The 21,995-nt window shown below is 44.1% G+C and overlaps 1 protein-coding gene across 1 annotated transcript in view; it reads right to left on the reverse strand.

The window, feature by feature from the left end:
* The window catches only part of ENOSF1 (enolase superfamily member 1), a 64,284-nt gene that overhangs the window by 36,470 nt on the left and 5,819 nt on the right, over positions 1–21,995 (reverse strand). The window contains exon 3 of the mRNA XM_075826370.1: positions 15,764–15,879. Coding sequence (XP_075682485.1) covers positions 15,764–15,879 — 116 coding nt within the window. The remainder of the gene's footprint in view (positions 1–15,763; positions 15,880–21,995) is intronic.

The following is a 21,995-nucleotide window of genomic DNA, read 5'->3' on the forward strand; positions in this document are numbered from 1 at the left end:
GACCCCGCTTGTCAATCCAAGACCATGATGACGTCACAAGAGATGCGGGCGGATATGCTAGACCTCCGGTCTCGACAGGACCAACTCCTCCAGGCATTGAACATTATTGCACATCGGCTGGATGTGCAAGCCGCCGCTCCTCCTACTACACCTCCTGGCAGTATTGATCCTCTGACTACACCTCCTGGCAGTTTCTTTGCCGTTGCCTCACTGCTATGGAGACGCGAAGACCTGTCGTGGATTTTTGAACCAGTGTCAGATCCACTTGATCCTGTATGCAAGGGCATTTTCGACTGATGGCGCAAGGGTCACTTTCATCGTCTCTCTCCTCACTGGCAGGGCCCTAGCATGGGCGAACCCTATCTGGGAGAGACAAGGACCAGAGACCCGTGACTTACATTGGTTCCTACGGACATTTCGCACAGTGTTTGAGGAACCTGGACAAGTCTCGTCGGCAGAAGCCTCCTTGCTGAACCTACGCCAGGGAGACACTTCCACGGGCGAGTACGCCATCCACTTTCGCACCCTGGTGGGAGAATTGTTGTGGAACAATGAGACCTTGGTGGCTACATTCTGGCAGGGACTGTCTCCTGAGATTAAGGATGAGCTTGCCACTCGAGATCTACCGTCTACCCTGGATGACCTTATCCTTCCGGCCGCCCGGATTGATATAAGGATCCGAGAACGGTTCCAAGAAGTTCGTTGGAAGGGAAGACTCCCTAGCCTGGTTCCTACTTTGCAGCAACCCCTGCTGTCCTCAGATGCTGATCCTCCAAAAGAGTCTGTGAGGACGGACCAGTTTAAGCTGTCTACCCAGGAGAGAACGCAGACGCACCTCGGGACTCTGCCTATATTGCGGCCTCGGAGGCCATCTTGTGCGTCTGTGCCCCCAAAGGCTCCAGAGCCTAGGGTTGGTGGGAGAGACAACCCTGGGTGAAGAAGGACTTTTGCCTAAATTGTCCATTCTCGTGACCATAGTGTCTGGCAAAAAAACACACCGGGTCTTTGGATTCGCTGTTAATTTCATTCGAAGAGACCTGGTGGATCTCTGGCAGACCCGGTTGTAGCTGTGACCAAGCCGCTGAGGCTCCAAGTGGGAGCCCTCCATTCCGAGCTCCTCTCGTTCTTTGTCCTGGCTAAAGCCGTCAACCCTGTGCTGCTGGGCCTGCCCTGGCTCCGACTACATGCCCCAGTCCTGGAATTCTGGAGAGGTTCTCCAGTGGGGTTCCGAGTGTCTCAACCGCTGCCTGGTATAGATTCGTCTGGCTCAGCCTCCTCTGCCCCAGTCCTTGGTAGGATTGCCTTGTCATTATTCTGCATTCTCGGATGTCTTCAGCTTGAAAGAGGTGGAGACGCTGCCCCCACACCAGGCATATGACAGTTCTATCGAGCTGGTTCCTGGTGCATCCCTTCCCCGCGGTAGGGTACATCCTGTCTCCTTGCCAGAGACTCTGTCCATATCCGCCTATGTTAAGGAGAACTTTGAGAGGCGCTTCATATGGAAGTCTTCCTCCCCGGCAGGAGCTAGGTTCTTCGTTATCAAGAAAAGGGATGGTTCTCTGCGTCCTTGCATCGACTACCCGGGTCTCAACCAGATCACTGTACAAAATCGATATCCGTTGCCATTGATTTCTGAACTGTTTGATCGCAAACGAGGAGCCAAAAGTTTTTTCAAAGCTAGACCTGCGGGGTGCTTATAACCTAATCCGGATTTGCCGGGGTGACGAATGGAAGACTGCATTTAACACCCGTGACAGACATTATGAATAGCTTGTAATGCCCTTCGGCCTGTGTAATGCTCCCGCGGTCTTCCAAGAGTTTGTTAATGACATCTTCCATGACCTCCTCTATGTCTGTGTTGTGGTCTATCTTGATGACATCTTGATTTTTTCTCCAGATCCTATGACTCATCAGGGACATGTCCGTCAAATTTTGCTGCACTTAAGGGAGAATCGCCTGTATGCCAGTTGGAGAAGTGTGTGTTTGAAAAAAATGCTCTACCCTTCCTGGGCTACATCATCTCGGATCAAGGCCTCAAGATGGATCCTGAGAAGGTAAAGGCTGTCCTGGAATGGCCACGCCCTCAAGGCTTGAGGTCCATATCGCGCTTCCTGGGATTCGCTAATTTCTACAGACAGTTCATTCCAAACTTCTCCTCACTGACCTCTCCTATCTCCACCCTCCCCAAGAAAGGCATGAACGCCAAGGTGTAGACTCCGGTGGCGGAATCCGCATTTAATAGCCTGAAGAGGGCCTTCAAGTCAGCCTCCATCATCCAGATGTATCTCGACAGTTTTCGTTGGAGGTGGATGCCTCCTCTGGAACAGGAGTGCACCAGCACCAACAGAGAGGGACCAAGGGAAAGACAATGGTATGTGGCTATTACTCTAAACTCTTCTCTTCTGCAGAACGCAACTTCTTGATTGGGGATCGGGAGTTATTGGCCATCAAATTGGCCTTGGAGGAGTGGAGACATCTTCTAGAGGGTGCTGTTCATCCCATCTTGATATTCACGGACCACAAGAACCTCACCTATCTCCAGACCGCCCAACGACTGAATCCCCGTCAGGCCAGGTGGTCGCTGTTCTTTGCCGGGTTCCAGTTTGAACTCCACTACCGTCCGGCCAACAAGAATGTGAGGGCCGATGCCTTGTCCAGGTCATTAGAGACAGAGGACACCATGGAGTCTCCACAAAGTATTATTGACCCGTCTTGTATTGTCTCGGTCAACCCTCTGCAGGTTAGAGACATCCCTCCGGGGAGGACTTTTGTGCGCCTGGCAGACAGAGGGAGAATCCTCCGCTGGGGACACAGCTCCAGACTGGCAGGTCACGCGAGTACCCGTAAAACCTGAGACCTGATTGCCCATAATTTTTGGTGGCCCACGCTGCCCAAAGACATCATGGACTTTGCTTCATCCTGCTCGGTGTGCGCAGCTAACAAGGTTGCTCACTCCAAACCTGCTGGTTTGCTCCTGCCACTGCCTGTGCCCGATGCTCCCTGGCAGCATATAGCAATGGACTTTGTTACGGACCTGCCTCCCTCTGCGGGATGCAGTGCAGTCTGGGTGGTGGTGGACCGATTTTCGAAGATGGCTGACTTCGTTCCGCTGACCGGTCTACCTTCTGCTTCTCTACTGACCGCCCTCTTCATCCAACACATCTTCCGCCTGCACGACTTGCCTCTGTAAACTCCCCTATGTAAAGTTGGACTTTTCCTCAGCCTACCATCTTCAGTCCAATGGTCAAGTCGAGAGCATCAACCAAATCATGGAGAACTACCTACGACACTTCATCTCCAAACAGCATGATGACTGGGTGCAGCTTCTTCCTTGGGCCGAGTTCTCATATAATAATCATACTAGAGAGTCCACAAGAAATACACCGTTCTTCATAAACTATGGTCAACACCCACGAATTCCTCTCCCGTTGTCCATTATATCCGAAGTGCCCGCAGTTGATTCCGCTTTTAGGGACTTCCTGCGGATTTGGCAGCAGACCAGATCCTCCATTCTGCTGGCGGTGGACTGCATGAAACATAAGGCAGACACAAGGAGAAGAGGTCTCAGAACCTCAATGCTACTACCCTCTTGAAGAAGTTTCTCTCTCGCTCTGGCCCTAAGATGAGGGGGCATAAGAGGGGGATACGGTCATGCCCATGGCCACGGGCTGCCAGGTTTGCTTACCTCCTGACGGCCGCAGCCATGGATCAGTGAGCGCTGGTCCCCATCTCCTGTACGGCCCATTGGGTCCACGCACCCTATGTGACATGCAGGAGATACCCCGCGATCAGTGCTCCATCTCATTGCTACACCAGACACCCCTGGTTACAGGTACACAATACAGAAAAATGCTCTATGTTCAGAATAACTGTCTGGAACCCCCTATCAGGTTCCTGGCTCTGAACATAAACCAGCTGTGCACCCCTAGTCGGGAAGGAGCTCCCCCTAGAAAGAAAATGGACACATATAAAAAAAAATAAAAAAAATAAACTTCCTGCTTACCCTGTTGGATAAGGTAACACCTTACTCGATCTACAAACCATGTCCTGATGGGTCAGAACTAAACTTTTACACCTGTTTAGTGGTTGGAGGTGGTTTTATAGTAGAAGGGTGTGCCTTGAGGTGTTAACCTCTTGTGTACTCACTGCTTTTTCAGCAGGATGTTCTGTCCTAGATGGGTTTGGAACTAAAACCCATGGACGCTGCCGAGGAAGATAAGGAAATTGTAAATTTGTGAACTGGAAAACTTTTGTGCCTTTGCTGATAGGCTCATAGAGAAGCTCTGTGGATAGTTTTTTTTCCAGCAGCTTTCCTGGTTATTTTTACCACATCACTCTGGCTCAAAAATGTAGTTATTCTTTTAGCTGAAGTATCTTAGGGAATTTCGACATAAGCAGTTCCATTATCTTCACATTTATAATTAAAGGGTTATTCACATCATGCACTTTTTTTTTGGCCAGCTGAAATCCATAATAAAAACAGAACTTACTGGTGTGGTCAATTCAATTTTCTTATCATGATATTGGCTTTGTGAGTGGTAAAATCCCCCTGTCACTCACTCCGCTTCTCTATGCTTCGGGAGTAAAGAGACGGTGCTTACTCGTGACAACCAGCATGGTAAGCTTGGTTGCCACAGTCCCTATCATTTCCCTAATCCCCCTTGCACAGTAAAAGTCCTCATAAGGGCTCGGCAGCTACGCAACGTGTGCAGCACTATAGAGCGGCTCCCTGGCTACTGCGCATGCTTGGGAGCAATCCTATAGACTTGAGTAAAGCTACAGTGAGCTGCTGTGCATGCTCCAGCAGGTGCCCACCCAAGTTCTGGCCATCCTCAATGTAAAAAGATGTTCGAGCGGCACAAGCGCGGACACCGCTGCTAAACTATGGCGGTAGTTGTAAGTATAGACAAAGGCTGCCAAACAATGAAGAGGAAACTAGAATGAGAGGAATCTACATCTGGATAATGGTACATTGTTTAAAAATAAATGTATTTGCTAAAATAAATAATATTTACATTATCTATCATAAAATTAAATGGGATTGCCGAGATGGCAATACCCTTTTAAATGTAGGAGTGTAGGCTAAATCTTTAATATACATAAAAAAGAAACTGGTTATGGCTAAACCATACCCAATAAACATACCCAAAAATGCAATATACATATAGCACGGTGCCATTTCTGAAGAAGATATAAACCAAAAAAGAAAAGAAAAAAGATCCAGAAATATATCAAGGCACTCTCAGGTAAATACAAATTTATAAGAAATCAATTTTATTTAAATCTCCGAATATTTTCAGATATATAAATATATACATACAAAATTTTAAAAAAATCTCCTGGCCAGGAAAGGATGACATGTAATCTGATACACCTTTATATATTAATTAGTTGACTCATTATGATACATTTGTTCTCCCTAAGCATAGGGACAGATAATAAATTTGGAACAATCACTAGGTTGTATTCACACTTGCGTTTTTTAACACAATGTATTTTATATCCTCTAGGTGGCCACCATTCCCATTAATAACAGATAGAATTATTTTTTTGGGGTAAGAATCTCCTATATAGTGTAATTCCCGTCCTGGGAGATTGGCCATCCCATAATACATAAGCTGATTTAACGGCAGATTTTTATGTTGTTTGGCTCTTCCCTCCTATTTCATACGAACTTGGATTTTAACGGGGATTAATAGTAGTAGACAGTCTATTAAGTAGACCCAAGGTCTGAATATATCACACTCGATCCTTTTTATTCAAAAGCGACCAATTTTCCAAGATTTTGTATGGTAACTTGCGTTTTTACCTCTAATTTTCCGGTGAGCATCTGTGATCCATGTGCGGGAGCAGTCAGTTCACGGGCGGGACGAAAAAGGCCTTCCAAAGGCAAGTTTCCAAGCTGTATAGTCGTCTGTTTCTCAACCCCTTAGAGCTCCACCGCAACGTCGGATGACTTTTTGTTTTCTTCTGTATATCCACTTATTCCACACCGTACACCAAGAGGCACAAGGTCCGGGAGGGCAAGAGCATATGCCGGCAGTAAAGTGAATTCCAATTCACATGGAATCCCCTTCCATATCATGTCTCCAAATTTAGTCAGGGATTTGCAGGGCCAGGTTTAGACGTCACTACCTGCCCAGCTTGATTAGGTCAGCTGACGCGTTTCATCCCTACACAGGATTTCCTCAGAGCCGTTTAACAAGTGTAGCCAAGGGCATTATATTTATAGTGTCCCAACATTCTTTATTGGTTCCTCAATTGCAAGTGTCAAGAGGCTTTATTTTATATATATATATATATATATATATATATATATATATATATATATATATATATATATATATATATATATATGTATAGATTGCATCCAATCGTCTTCAAAATTGTATGTATATATTTATATATCTGAAAATATTCGGAGATTTAAATAAAATTGATTTCTTATAAATTTGTATTTAACCTGAGAGTGCCTTGATATATTTCTGGATCTTTTTTCTTTTCTTTTTTGGTTTAAATCTTTAATATAGTCTAACCATTGTAAGCTTGCTATTAAATATACAGCAAGTTTGCAACTGATCATAGCCTGGAAGCAAACCAACAAAAACCATGATATATTATAACAAGTAGCCACAAAAGTCCTCTAATTGTGTTTTGTCATTAATAATGCAATAGAACTAGGACAAAAAATATGTGAAAAGCTGAAGACTATGACGTCAAAGGTATTTTTTTTAAAGATCAAGATGACTCATAAAATTAAATTGCCTAGAGCAAAATTGTAACATAATAAAATATAAAAAAGAAAATTAGCCAAATGATGTATTACCAGGATTTATGATATTTTAAGTGATGCAGGGAAATGGGGCAGGTTTTATCTTCAATTCCATTAAATCCAAAATTATATTTGCTATGTTTTGTTAGAAAAAAAAAATTTCTTCTGTTTAAATCTATGACATTTTTGCATTATCTAGTAAAAGGGAACTTAATTTGTTAAAATGGTGTTATGTGGTGCACATCTAAATATTGGATAAGGCTTTTTTATTATTATTGTTTAAAAGCAAAGGTTGTTTAGTCTTTAACCCCTTCCCTCTTTGGCCGCTTTTGACCTTCCTGACAGAGCCTCATTTTTCAAATCTGACATGTTTCACTTTATGTGGTAATAACTCCGGAATCCTTTTACCTATCCAAGTGATTCTGAGATTGTTTTCTCGTGACACATTGGACTTTATGTTACTGGCAAAATTTGCCCGATACATTCAGTATTTAATTGTGAAAAACACCAAAATTTAGCGAAAAATTGCACAAATTAGCATTTTTCTCAATTTAAATGTATCTGCTTGTAAGACAGGCAGTTATACCACACAAAAATGTTGCTAACTAACATCCCCCATATGTCTACTTTAGATTGGCATCGTTTTTTGAACATCATTTTATTTTTCTAGGACGTTACAAGGCTTAGAACTTTAGCAGCAATTTCTCACATTTTCAAGAAAATTTAAAAATGCTATTTTTACAGGGGGCAGTTCAGTTGTGAAGTGGCTTTGAGGTCCTTAGATATTAGAAACCCCCAATAAGTCACCTCATTTTAAAAACTGCACCCCTCAAAGTATTCAAAACAGCATTTAGAAAGTTTCTTAACCCTTTAGACATTGCGCAGGAATTAAGGCAAAGTAGAGGTGAAATTTACAAAGTTCATTATTTTTTTCCAGAAATTCATTTTGAATCCATTTTTTTTGTACCACAGAATGTTTTACCCAAGAAATGCAACTCAATATTTATTGCCCAGGTTCTGCAGTTTTAGGAAATATCCCACATGTGGCTCTAGTGTGCTACTGGACTGAAGCACCGGTCTCAGAAGCAAAGGAGCACCTGGTGGATTTTGGGTCTCCTTTTTATTAGAATATATTTTAGGCACCATGTCAGCTTTGAACAGGTCTTGTGGAACTAAAACAGTGGAAACCCCCCAAAAGTGACCCCATTTGGGAAACTACACCCCTCGAGGAATTTATCTAGGGGTGTAGCAAGCATTTTGACCGGCCAGTTTTTTTGCAAAAATTTTTGGAACTAGGCCATGAAAATGAAAATCTACATTTTTTCAAATAAAATGTAGGTTTAGCTAATTTTTTTTCATTTCCAAAAGAACTAAAGTAGAAAAAGCACCACAACATTTGTAGAGCAATTTCTCCCGAGTAAAACAATACCCCACATGTGGTAATAAACGGTTATTTGGACACACGGCAGGGCTTAGAATGGAAAGAGCGCCATTTGGCTCTTGGAGCTCAAATTTAGCAGGAATGGTTTGCGGAGGCCATGTCACATTTGCAAAGCCCCCTAGGGGACAAAACAGTGGAAACCCCCAACAAGTGACCCCATTTTGGAAACTATACCCCTCGAGGAATTTATCTAGGGGTGAAGCAAGCATTTTGACCGGCCAGTTTTTTTGCAAAAATTTTTGGAACTAGGCCATGAAAATGAAAATCTACATTTTTTCAAATAAAATGTAGGTTTAGCTAATTTTTTTTCATTTCCACAAGGACTAAAGGAGAAAAAGCACCATAAAATTTGTAAAGAAATTTCTCCCGAGTAAAACAATACCCCACATGTGGTAATAAATGGTTGTTTGGACACACGGCAGGGCTTAGAAGGGAAAGAGCGCCATTTGGCTCTTGGAGCTCAAATTTAGCAGGAATGGTTTGCGGAGGTCATGTCACATTTGCAAAGCCCCTAAGGTGACAAAACAGTGGAAACCCCCAACAAGTGACCCCATTTTGGAAACTATACCCCTTGAGGAAATTATCTAGGGGTATAGTGAGCATTTTGACCCCACAGGTTTTTTGCAGAAATTTTTGGAAGTAGGCTGTGAAAATGAAAATCTACATTTTTTCAAATAAAATGTAGGTTTAGCTAATTTTTTTTCATTTCCACAAGGACTAAAGGAGAAAAAGTACCATAAAATTTGTAAAGAAATTTCTCCCGAGTAAAACAATACCCCACATGCAGTAATAAACAGCTGTTTGGAGACAAGGCGAGGCTGAGAAGGGAAAGAGCGCCATTTGGCTTTTGGAACTCAAATTTAGCAGGAATGGTTTGCGGAGGCCATGTCGCATTTACAAAGCTCCTGAGGGGACAAAACAGTGGAAACCCCCAACAAGTGACCCCATTTTGGAAACTACACCCCATGAGGAAATTATCTAGGGGTACAGTAAGCAGTTTGACCCCACAGGTGTTTTACAGAACTTATTGGAAGTAGGCCGTAAAAATGAAAATCTAAATTTTTTCAAATAAAATGTAGGTTTAGGTATTTTTTTTTCATTTCCACAAGGACTGAAGGAGAAAAAGCACCATAAAATTAGTAAAGCAACTTCTCCTGAGTAAAACAATACCCCACATGTGGTCACAAACATCTGTTTGGACACACGGTAGGGCTCAGAATGGAACTAGCACCATTTGGATTTTGGATAGTGTCTGGGCGCCATGTCACATTTGCTGAGCCCCTGTAGTACTAGTACAGTGGAAACACCCCAAAATTGACTCCATTTGGGAAACTGCACCCCCTGAGGAATCATCTAGGGGTATAGTGAAAATTTTGATCCCAAAGGTTTTTTGCTGAATTAATTACAATTAAGCTATGAAAATGAAAAATAAATTTTTTTTCCAACTAGATGTAGTTTTAGATCAACATTTTTCATTTTTACAAGGAATAGAGAAGAAAAAGCACCCCAACATTTGTAAAGTAATTTCTCCCGAGTACGGTAACACCCCATGTGGTTATAATAGGCTGTTTACGTATATGGGAGCATTCAGAAGAAAAGGAGCGGTATTTATCTTTTGGAGCGTAGATTTTTCTGGAATGGTTTGCGGACGCCATGTTGCATTTGCAAAACCCCTGATGTACCAAACAAAAGTGACCCCATTTTAGAAACTACACCCCTAAAGGCATTTATCAAGGGGTGTAGTTAGAATTTAGACTCCACAGGTGTTTTTTCAGAAATGAATACGCAGTGGATTGTGCAAAGTGAAAATTACAATTTTTCCACTGATCTGCCTATTCATCGCACAATATGTTGTGCCCCTAGAGAATCTTACCCCATAAATTGTTAAGCGGGTTCTCCCGGGTATGGTAATGCCTTACTTGTGGCCATAAATTGCTGTTTGGGCACACTGTAGGGCTACAAGGGAAAGACCGCCATTTTGAGCATGGATTTTGCTTGGTAGTTTTGTTTGAGTTTTGCTGGTATTTCCGCTTATAATGTGGTGGCATATGTAATCTGTGCGGAGTACATCAAGGCATAATAAGAGGGTATAATCATGGGGTCAATAATACAATTATCCATAGATGTGTGGTACACTGTGAACCAATCCGTTATGCGCAGGCCGGTGTCACACTGATAAACGGTTTTCTTTCTTATCCCCCTTCTGTAACGCTCTGCACCATTTGGGGACTTTTTCTCCTTCGTAGTTTGGGAAATATTACTGGGAAAGTTTTGCGCTGGTATAATACGGGCGCCCTCGCTTCCAGCGGATTTGCGATGTCCCTTCCCTTTCCTAGTTCCTCAATACTAGGGCCCTGAAACTGAAGGAATGTTCCCCTCCGGCCTGCGCATTGAGATGTTTTTTCATCACCGCATTACTAGTGCCGTAACTTTTTTATTTTTCAGTTGATTGAGCGGTGTGCGGGCTTGTTTTTTGCGAGACGGGCTGTAGATTTTATTGGTACCATTTTAGAACACATACGACTTTTTGATCACTTTTTATTTCATTTTTTGGTAAAAGAAATTACCAAAAACAAGCAATTCTGGAATAGTTTTTTATTGTTTTTTTTATCGGCATCCACAGTGTGCCCTAAATTACATGTTAGCTTTATTCTGCGGGTCGATACGATTACGGCGATACCAAATTTATATAGTATTTTTATGTATTGCAGCTTTTGCACAATAAAATCACTTTTTTTATAAAATCATTTGTTTTCTGTGTCGCCATATTCTAAGACCCATAACTTTTTTATTTTTGCGTGCACAAAGCGGTGTCAGGGATTATTGTTTGCGGGACGGATTGTCGTTTTTATTAGTACTATTTTGGAGTAAATGTGACTTTTTGATCACTTTTTATAGAATTTTTTGGAAGGAGATGTGACCTAAAAACAAAGATTCTGGCGTTGTTTTTCATGGTTTTTTTTTACGGCGTTCACCGTGCGGGATAAATTACATAATAGTTTTGTAGTTTTGGTCGTTACGGACGCGGCGATACCAATTATGTATAGTTTTTTTTAATTTTTACGGTTTTTCCATAATAAAAGACTTACTATGGGAAAAAAGTCAGTTTAGCTTTATTTTTATTTGAAATGTGTGTGTTTTTATTGTTTTACCACATTTTTATTATCTTTTTTTTACTTTTCTGACTTGTCCCACTAGGGGACATGAGGGCCTGATGCCCCGATCGCTACTCTAATACACTGCACTACATACGTAGTGCAGTGTATTAGCGCTGTCAGTTATTCACTGACAGCAAGCCTATGAGGACACGCCGCAGGCGGGTCCTCATCGGCTCCCGTACAAGGCAGACTCAGACGCCATTTTCTGGCGTCCGATTGCCACAGCAACCCAGCGATTGCATCACTGGGTTGCCGGTAGGGTGAAAACCTATCAGATGCTGCGCTGTATTGAGCGCAGCATCTGAGGGGTTAATCTGCTGGATCGGAGAGTAGCTCCGGTCCTGGCAGTTACAGGAGGGTGCCAGCTGTATAATACAGCTGTCACCCCGCGGTGATGGTGCCGGCTCTGCTTCTGAGCCCGCACCATCACTGCGCCGTACATATACGGCGCTTTGCGGGAAGCACCTCCCGACAGCGCCGTATATGTACGGCGCATGTCGGGAAGGGGTTAAAGTGTAGCTAAACGTTCGACAAACTTCTGACATGTCATAGTGACATGTCAGAAGTTTGTATAGGTGGGGGTCTGAGCAGGGCTGCCATCAGGAATTTCAGGGCCCCATGCAGCTAAATTTTCTGGGCCCCCCTTTTACTGCTCGCGGGAAAAAGACGCCGACGCCTCCCATTGAAATCAATGGGAGGCATTTTCGGGCCGTTTTTGACGAGTTTTGCGATGCGGTTTCCGCGTCAAAAAACTCGTCAAAATACTCAGTGTGAAAATAGCCTTACACGTATAAATTCCCTGCGAGTGGTGCAGCACCCCAGCCTACTGTATAATGACATTCTGCAGCTTTCTGTCTTCCTGCTTCAGTTCCTCATGATTTTCAAGATCTCTGCCTGCTGTCTGTGAATGAGAACGTTAAAACCAGTCCTGGCTTATTACTTTCACAGCTGATGGTCCTGTTACAATGTATCAGTGTAGATAAGAGCCATCTGCCTGGAATCCAGCGCAGGAGAGGGGTTTGTGCTCTTGCTGCGTTTAGCTCACAGATGATTGACTGATACATTGTAACAAACTTTCTTATATACAACTTTAACCTGCTAAGCACTGATGCCTCTGAAGCCTTGGTGTGTATGGCAGTGGCAGAGAACTGGTCTCACTTAAAAGTTCTATATCCAGACCTTGCCCCATCTCCTGTGAAGGTGACTGTCTCTTTGGTTTAAATTCAAAAGAACATCACTATGGGAGCTCACAGATGTTAGTCCCTAGAATTCAGAGGTGAGGCATCAGTTTTTCAGAATGTGAATTTAGGGATTCTCAAAAATGTAAGAATTTCTGTGTGTTGGGCTATAGCAACCTGAAATGTTCTCTGGTCCAAAAGTTTCTTCAACTGCAAAGAGTTAGACACTGACTAAGATCTAGACATCAACCCTTCCAAGATTTTTCTTTGCTGACGTATTTACAGTCAGAATTAGACCACTCAGAGAACCGAAGTAAGATCTCTGCTGCACATTCAAGTATGATGCCAGGGACCAGTGGCGGATCATCATTAGGGCGGTTCGGTCAGCCGCCCAGGGCCCAAGGCTCCCGGGAGCCCATGGCCACCCGAACTGCACATGACCGCATGGGCCTCCGGTGCTAGCGGCAGCCACATTAATTTGTATCTGAGTCCTCAGGACTCAGATACAAATTAATATTATAGGCTGCAGGCCGCATTAGGCCTGCAGTCTATAAGGTGCTGGGAAGACTCCCTGAGCAGGCCGGCGTGATGAGGTACTGCATCACGCCGGTCTGCACACGCGTCTAGTCCAGAGGATTCACATGCGTCCAGCTGGAGCGGCCGCCACGGGGCAAGGTAAGTAAAATATATATTTTTTTTTAGGTGGGGGTAGCGCTGTGTATATATTCAAGGAGGGGGGGGGAGTGCTCCATTACACTATATACAAGGGGGAATGCTGGATGGCCCTATATACAAGGGGGAGGGTAGCACTGTGAGGGCCTATATACAAGGGGGAGGGGAGCGCTATGTGACACTATATACAAAGGGGGGAGTGCTCTGTGACTATATACAAGGGGGGGAGTGCTGTGTGGCCCTATATACAAAGGGGGAGCACTGTGGGCACTATATACAAAGGGGGAGCGCTGTGTGCACTATATACAAAGGGGGAGCGCTGTGTGCACTATATACAAGGGGGGAAGTGCTGTGTAGCCCTATATACAAGGGGGGAATTTCTGTGTGACCCTATATACAAGATGGGAGGGGAGCGCTGTGTGGCACTATATACACGTGAGGGTGCTAAGTGGCCCTATATACAAGGGGGGAGCGCTAAGTGGCCCTATATACAAGGGGGAGTGCTAAGTGGCCCTATATGCAAGGGGGAGCGCTGTGTGACACTATATACAAGGGGGAGCGCTGTGTGACACTATGTACCAAAAGGGGAGGGCTGTGTAGCACTATATACAAGAGGGGACTGTGTGGTGCTATCCACAGCGGTATGTGTGTGCCGCTCTTTACAGGGGGAGATCTGTGGCGCTATTTACAAGAGGGGGAGGGCTGTGTGGCGCTCTCTGCAGGGGGCTGTATGGTGCTATCTATAGGGGGCTGTGTGTAACCCTCTCTATGGGGGTATGTGTGTGGTACTAGATATAGGGGGGATGTGTGATATATACAGTGGGCTGTGTGTATGTGGTGTTTTACAGTGTATGGTATTATTATATTCAGGCGCGCAGTGTTTGGTGCTATTATATTTAGGGGCACAGTATGTGGCACCATGATAATTTTATTTTCATTTATAGGTGTGGAAATGTTGGAAAAGCGAGGAGCCGAAGACATCTGAGTGGCAAATTCTGCAGAAATCGGTCATGGCCTGGAGAAGTCGTCATGAGCTCTGGACCGGAGAAGAAAAGAGGAAAAAAACTACTAGAATCTGAGACGTCGTCACCTGTGAGTCACCAGATTTATAGAGAATCTGTCACCTCTCCTGACATGTTTATTATAGGAAATCCTTGTATTTCACAAAAAGTCTTTCAGCAGTCCAGGACTGATAGACAATTCTCCTTGTCAGGAGGATGTGTCCCTGCACAGTGTGATACTGTCAGTATGTAGGAACACAGCCCTGTGACAAGGGGAATCGCAACACCCATTTGTTAATGCTTGCCCAAAAAGGTAATGTTAACAATAGTTACGGCGCGGCAGGGCGGTGGTGCGAAAGGGGGGCCCAAGTTTGGGCAACAGCCCAGGGCCTATGGTCTACTTAATCCACCACTGCCAGGGACCCATCTCCGACAAGGATTCTGATCCCCTCTGTATCTAGGAAATAACCAAAAAGGATGCTCCGATCATTTGCCATTTTCTACTGGAATATGGTATTACTATGCAAGTTACCTTCTTCTGAGCAGGTCTTCTTTTCTGCCAACTAGAGAAGATTTTTTTGTTTCTTCCAGCACAGTGTTAAAAGATCTGTCCCATTATATTCTGAATACAGCATATCCATTGGAAACCAATTGACCTAACCATCTTTTGATTTAATACCAGTAGGATTTCCAAAAGATCATTCCATACCAGTAGTTTCTACCCACTGAGCTAACAAGACCTTGTGCTCCCTTTGAGCAGATTTGCAAGGTAACTTCTTGAACAGGTAACATTACCTGGTAACATTACCTTCTCTAACATTACAAGTTTTATGACCTTTCCAGACAAGGTTTAGAATTGGGAATCTGTGTTCCGGCCACCCTAAAATAGTTATATGTTAAAGGGGCTGTATAGGATCAAAAAAGACCACCGCACCTGTCCACAGATTGTGTCTGGTTTTACAGCTCAGCTCCATTGAAGTGAATGGGGCTAGGCTGCAATACTACACAGATCTTTTAGACACGTGTGGTGCTGTTTTTGTTAGCAGACAGCCATGTTTTCCTAATTTTGAATAACCCCTTTATTCCTCCTGGAAGTGTCGTTGTGGGGTATAAGGAAAATAGTAATTACACTCACAAGTATTTGGATTTTGCCTTCAGTGACCTTATTCCGTTATCTTTACTGTACATGAATTTCTTGGTATAATATCTGTAAAAAGCTGGAGAAGGTCAGAAGGAAGGGGAAGATAAAACTCTTTTCTATTTTTCGGGCAGGCTACAAGAAAATCTAAATAATTCTAGATGTAGGTGTGTTTGTGTTATATTTTATAGGGAGGGACACACTGATTTTTTTAAAGTAAAATCTAGAAACCAAAAGCAACACATAACCAGAAATATGGCTGATGCTCACATTTTCTATGGAACGCTTCTTTAGTCTCTTTAGTTTGTCAAAAATATTATGTTTTTGTTCTTTTGACAGAACAGATGTTTATTATGCAGAAAAAATAGATAAAGTTATATCAAGGTCAAGTAGTTTACTTTACCCATCGGAGCTGTCCATCACTTGTAAGCTCTCTGTAGAAATCTCTGAAATTAGTAACAATGTCTTCAAGATTTCTTCCCACCACAAGATGTGATAGCGCTTTCACAGCACACACCACTGTAAAATAATATCATTAATTGGACCCCACTGTGTTAGATCTATAAAAAATATATTTTTTTGTTAAATTGCTATTTAAAAAACAAACAAACATATCTGAATATATCATCACCACATATTATCACTACATAGTGACTGAATAATACAGTCATACAGTTACCAAATTCTCAGTAATAGTGCCCCTTACTCAGTAATAGCACCCCTTACTCAGCAATAGTTGGGGGGCAGCATATAATAAATCGACTACGCTGTTGATTCCGTCAAAACGATGTAACACTTGCACAACGGAGACAAACCTATGGTTTCCGTTTGTTTCAGTCAGGGCTCCATGCGGACGGAAAACTCAGACTAAACGTCAGAACGGAGCCCTGACGCAGATATGAACAAAGCCTAACCTGCAGTCCTATGTAACACCACAGATAACACACATAGTGATAACTCTGAGTACAGATAATGTAGTGGATGTCATCTGTAGTCCTATGTAACACCACAGATAACACAGTGATAACTCTCTGAGTAACTCTGATAACTATATACACACACACACTATATATATATATATATATATATATATATATATATATATATATATATATATCTTTCAGTGCACCTCCAAACTGGAGATACACTTTAAAAATATTATTCTCATGAATTGCCATGGATTTGTTAAATGTGGTGTTTCCCTTAAGGGGCAGCATCGTCATCGTATATAGCGGGCAGCACAGATATACTAATTTTATTTGTTCCCCTTTAATACTGGACACATACTTACATAGAGACATATATACACATGCAGACATATTTATATAGACACACAGGCACATATTCACACACATAATGGAACATATACACAAACACAGAAACATATACACAGACATATATACACACACACATAGACACACACAGGCACTTACCATCTCTCCTTGCTGACAGGCTCACAGGTTTCTTGCATGCTCGGGCTGTGGGCGGAGCTCCCTCCTCTTTTCTTCCTCGGCTCTTGTTTACTCCTTGTTTGTAACTAACAGCAGAGGACAGAGCAGAGGCAGAGCCCAGTGGCGCCTCTACATGCTGGGAGGGTGCAGCACCCTGTGCACCCGCACAGGTCGCACACCCCTAAGGCCGGCCCTGCCCACGACGAACAGAGCTGCACAGTGTCAGGCTGTGGCTCACTTCCTACACTTTAGGCCTGCAGGCCTGGAACCTATAAGGCGCCGAGATGGGACACCTACACAGGGCATTTCATGTAATTTCTTCCCATACTGCAAAGAACTGGGAGAATCTTCCTCCTACTTGGCTGCCGCCATTGCTTGTTTTGGTTTGGGTTAAAGATGAAGGGATAACTCCATCTGCTGAATTTTCTCTTTCCTCTGTATTTCAGTGACTGCGTTCATGGCTCACGAAAGAAATGCTTTTTCTGAATTTGTTTTTCCTCAGAAAAACCCTTAAGTTCTGGACCAAAGACGTAATTTCCCTGGAAGGGGTAGAGCACAGAATTTTCGAGGGCGTCATTTCTAACTGGAAATCTAACTGTCTCTGCTTAGGCATTAGCAAGAAATGCTGTGGCCATTCTTAAGAGAGGAAGAGAGTTTATTGTCTGCTTTCTGGTTGTCTTGAGTTTTACTGTAAGTGATCAAGCAAATATACAGTATATGGATCGTGCCACCGAAGACTCTGGTATCTTCGGGATCAAACAGAAGTCTGTTCTGAAGTTCACGCGATACCACAAGAAGTCTTTCAGTGTCTTCCCATTCTTCTAAAATGCCTTTTATAAGTTTATCACTCACAGGAAATACATGCCTGTGACAAGATCTAGGAACCACGAACATTCCTGGGTTATTATGCCTCTTGAATGTTTATTGTTCCCCTAATATGGTATCGATCTCGCCTGAGAAAAAATAATATTTTTTTTAAACTTCCTTCTCGACCACAGGGGTATAAGGGCGGGTTCACACGTGGCGGAATTTCACTTAAATTCCGCTGCGGACACTCCGCAGCGTTAATCCGCAGCGGTGCCGTTTGTCCATTGACTTACACTTTAATTTAGCAGTGTTCGTTTAGACGAGGCGTAAAATTCCGCTGCGGAGCATAGGCTGCGGAGCGGAATTTGGTGTCCGCAGCATGCTCTGTCTGTTGCGGAGCAGTGGCGGACTCATGGCGGAATTTCTCCATTGACTTCAATGGAGAGTCAAAATTCCGCAATGAAGTCCGCAGATCTTATGTGTGCTGCGGAGCGTATTGGTTTTGCTACCATGACATTTCTTCATTCTGGCTGGACCTATGTATTTCTAGGTCTACAGCCAGACTGAGGAAGTCAATGGGGCTCCCGTAATGACGGGAGCGTTGCTAGGAGACGTCAGTAAATAGTCACTGTCCAGGGTGCTGAAAGAGTTAAGCGATCGGCAGTAACTGTTTCTGCACCCGGGACAGTGACTACCGATCTCAATATACATGTATCTGTAAAAAAACATATAAGTTCATACTTACCGAGAACTCCCTGCGTCTGTCTCCAGTCCGGCCTCCCAGGATGACGTTTCAGTGTAAGTGACGGCTGCAGCCAATCACAGGCCAAGCACAGGCTGCAGCGGTCACATGGACTGGCGCGTCATCCAGGGAGGTCGGGCTGGATGCCGAAAGAGGGACGCGTCACCAAGACAACGGCCGGTAAGTATGAAATTCTTTTACTTTCACTAGGGAAAGTGCTGTCCCTTCTCTCTATCCTGCACTGATAGGGAGAAGGGAAGCACTTTTCCCGCAGTCCGCAGCAGCTAGTCCGCATCAATTTTCAGCACATTTTGTGCAGATCCGCAGCAGAATCTGCAACGCAGATTCTGTGCGGCATTGATGCGGACAGTTGCGGAGGAAATCCGCCACGTGTGGTCATGCCCTAATTGTCCTCATCATCTAATTCCCCATCAGATAAATCCACAAAATCCTCTTGTGGATCAGAACTGAATTCTGTTTGAATACGGGAGTGTTTTCTCTCTTTTGGAGTACTGGTAGTTTGCAATACTAAAATACAGGCCTGAACCTACTTTTGTGCCATAGTTCTCAGGTGTTCCATTAAGGAAGATTGTTCCTTTTGAACTACCATATTTTTCTGACTATAAGACGCAGTTTTTAGCAAGAATAAATCTTGCTAAAAAGTCCCTGCTTCTTAGGCTGGGTTCACACGTGGCGGAATTTCACTTAAATTCCGCTGCGGACACTCCGCAGCGTTAATCCGCAGCGGAGCCGTTTGTCCATTGACTTACACTTTAATTTAGCAGTGTTCGTTTAGACGAGGCGTAAAATTCCGCTGCGGAGCATAGGCTGCGGAGCGGAATTTGGTGTCCGCAGCATGCTCTGTCTGTTGCGGAGCAGTGGCGGACTCATGGCGGAATTTCTCCATTGACTTCAATGGAGATTCAAAGTTCCGCAATGAAGTCCGCAGCTGTCATGTGTGCTGCGGATCCGTCTTGCTTTTTTAACTTGACATTTCTTCATTCTGGCTGGACCTATGTATTTCTAGGTCTACAGCCAGACTGAGGAAGTCAATGGGGCTCCCGTAATGACGGGAGCGTTGCTAGGAGACGTCAGTAAATAGTCACTGTCCAGGGTGCTGAAAGAGTTAAGCGATCGGCAGTAACTGTTTCTGCACCCGGGACAGTGACTACCGATCCCAATATACAAGTATCTGTAAAAAAAAATGAAGTTCGTACTTACCGAGAACTCCCTGCTTCTGTCTCCAGTCCGGCCTCCCAGGATGACATTTGAGTCTAAGTGACGGCTGCAGCCAATCACAGGCCAAGCACAGGCTGCAGCGGTCACATGGACTGGCGCGTCAGCCAGGGAGGTCGGGCTGGATGCCGAAAGAGGGACGCGTCACCAAGACAACGGCCGGTAAGTATGAAAGTCGTTTACTTTCACTAGGGAAAGTGCTGTCCCTTCTCTCTATCCTGCACTGATAGGGAGAAGGGAAGCACTTTTCCCGCAGTCCGCAGCAGCTAGTCCGCATCAATTTTCTGCACATTTTGTGCAGATCCGCAGCCGTAATCCGCAACCCGGATTAGGTGCGGCATTGATGCGGACAGTTGCGGAGGAAATCCGCCACGTGTGGTCATGCCCTTATAGTCGTCAGTCAAGGGACCCGGCAGTGTCCCGGGCCCCCTGACCGCTCCTTACTTAACCCCTTCCCGACCTGTGATGTATCGGCACATCATGGAGCGGGAAGGGGATGATGTATGGAGCGGGCTCACGCGCTGAGCCCGCTCCATACCCTGCAGGTGTCAGCTTCTCACATGCTGATCTAACGGCCAGGAACAGTGATGTCGATGTCTAGTTAAATGACGCGGTCAATAGCGACCGCGGCATTTCTAGTGGTTTTCCCATGGAGGACATTTATGACATATCCACAGAATATGTCATAAATGTCAGATAGATGCGGGTCCCACCTCTGGCCCCCTAAACCCCGTTCTATCTTACACAGCTCCGCTGTCTTCCGGCCACTTCCTGGTTACATGGTCGAGTTACGGAAACAGCGTAACTCGCTGGGCTACGCAGCTTCCGTAACTCCCATAGAACTGAATAGTAGTTATGGAAACAGCGTAGCATGTTGCGCTGCTTCTGTAACTGCCATTTACTGCTATTGGAGTTACGGAAACAGCGTAGCTCAGCGAGTTACGCTGCTTCCGTAACTCATCCATATATTGCAGTGTATTGTACCAGCGATCTAATAATTGCTGGTTCAAGTCCCCTAGGGGAACTAATAAAATGTTTTGTTTTTTTTAAAGTTCGATAAATTTTCAGGAGTGTAAAAAAAATGTAAAAGTTAAAATAAAACAATCTTTTTCCCATTTTTCCCCAAGCACAATGTAAAAATAAAAAAATAATACAAAAATTGGTATCGCTGCGTCCGTAAAAGTCTGAAACTATTACAATATAGCATTATTTGATTCACAAAGTGAACGGTATATAAAAAAAAAATTAAAACCCCAGAATCGTTATCTTTTGATCACCATAGCGCTAAAAAGAATGAAATAAAAAGTCATAAAAAAATCGTATGTACCAAAAAAATGGTGCTAATAAAAACTGTAGCTCGTCCCCCAAAAAATAAGCCCTCACACCGCTCAAACCATGGAAAAATATAAGTTATGGCTCTCAGAATGTGGTGAAACTGAACAAATTATGTTTTTTAACCAATAGTTTTTTCTTTCCTATTTTCTGCTGTTTAAAACCTGGGTGCGTCTTGTAGTCAGGTGCGTCTTATAGTCCGAAAAATACGGTACTTTAAAAGTACAAATAGGACATAACTTCATTCTATTTGAGTACTCCAGTATTTTTTATTACACATAACACAGCGCCTTATAGGCTTCCTAGTGTCAAGTTTTATCTTCTGAGTCTATTTGCCCCTCTAAGAGAGAGAGCGAGACAGAGATAAAAAAAAAAAAAAGAGAGAACATGCAGGGAGGATAACATCACCATAGTGGATAACTCTCCTTGAAATGGCGCTTACAGTGGTTGTAGGAGTGTCTGCCATCTTAGCATGTACAGCGTTCATGAGCAGTCAGGAGCCAACCGAGCTAATAAATTTGGTGCCACTTACCTCATTAAATAGGACGCAGCCCCCTCCTTTGCCCCATCTTTGTCACTTTGGCAGTACAGCGGGCTGGATCTAATGTCAGCCAGTTCTGGATCATGCATGGGCATGCCAGCAATTCTCCCCGCTCCATAGGTTCCGACAGCCTTGAGGGAGGCACTTACTTAATCCGGATGTGCCCAGTGGACTGCGTAACAGCCATACCCAGGACATGTGACGTCACGATGCGTCTGCGTCCCCATGGGAACTGTAGACCGCCAGAATGCTACAACACCCGAATCCACCAGAGGGGTATGATGGAGCGCTGACAGGGTTCAAGGAAAGCCGAGTGCCTCACTATGAGGAGCGGCTGCTCAACTGCATGGCAGAGAGACACCAGTGAACCCCCAGAAAGGAGGTGCTAGTCTAGCCATTAGGAGCAGATAGGAAGCAGAACCCAGATCAAACTCTGTTTGGTAAGATTAAACAGAATCCACATACATAGTAGCTTTCCTTCTAATCAGGAGGATGACTAGCGACACCCTGGACCTGTCCTCTGTAG

This window comes from Rhinoderma darwinii, chromosome 5 (assembly GCF_050947455.1).
Source record: "Rhinoderma darwinii isolate aRhiDar2 chromosome 5, aRhiDar2.hap1, whole genome shotgun sequence".
Lineage (NCBI taxonomy): Eukaryota > Metazoa > Chordata > Amphibia > Anura > Rhinodermatidae > Rhinoderma > Rhinoderma darwinii.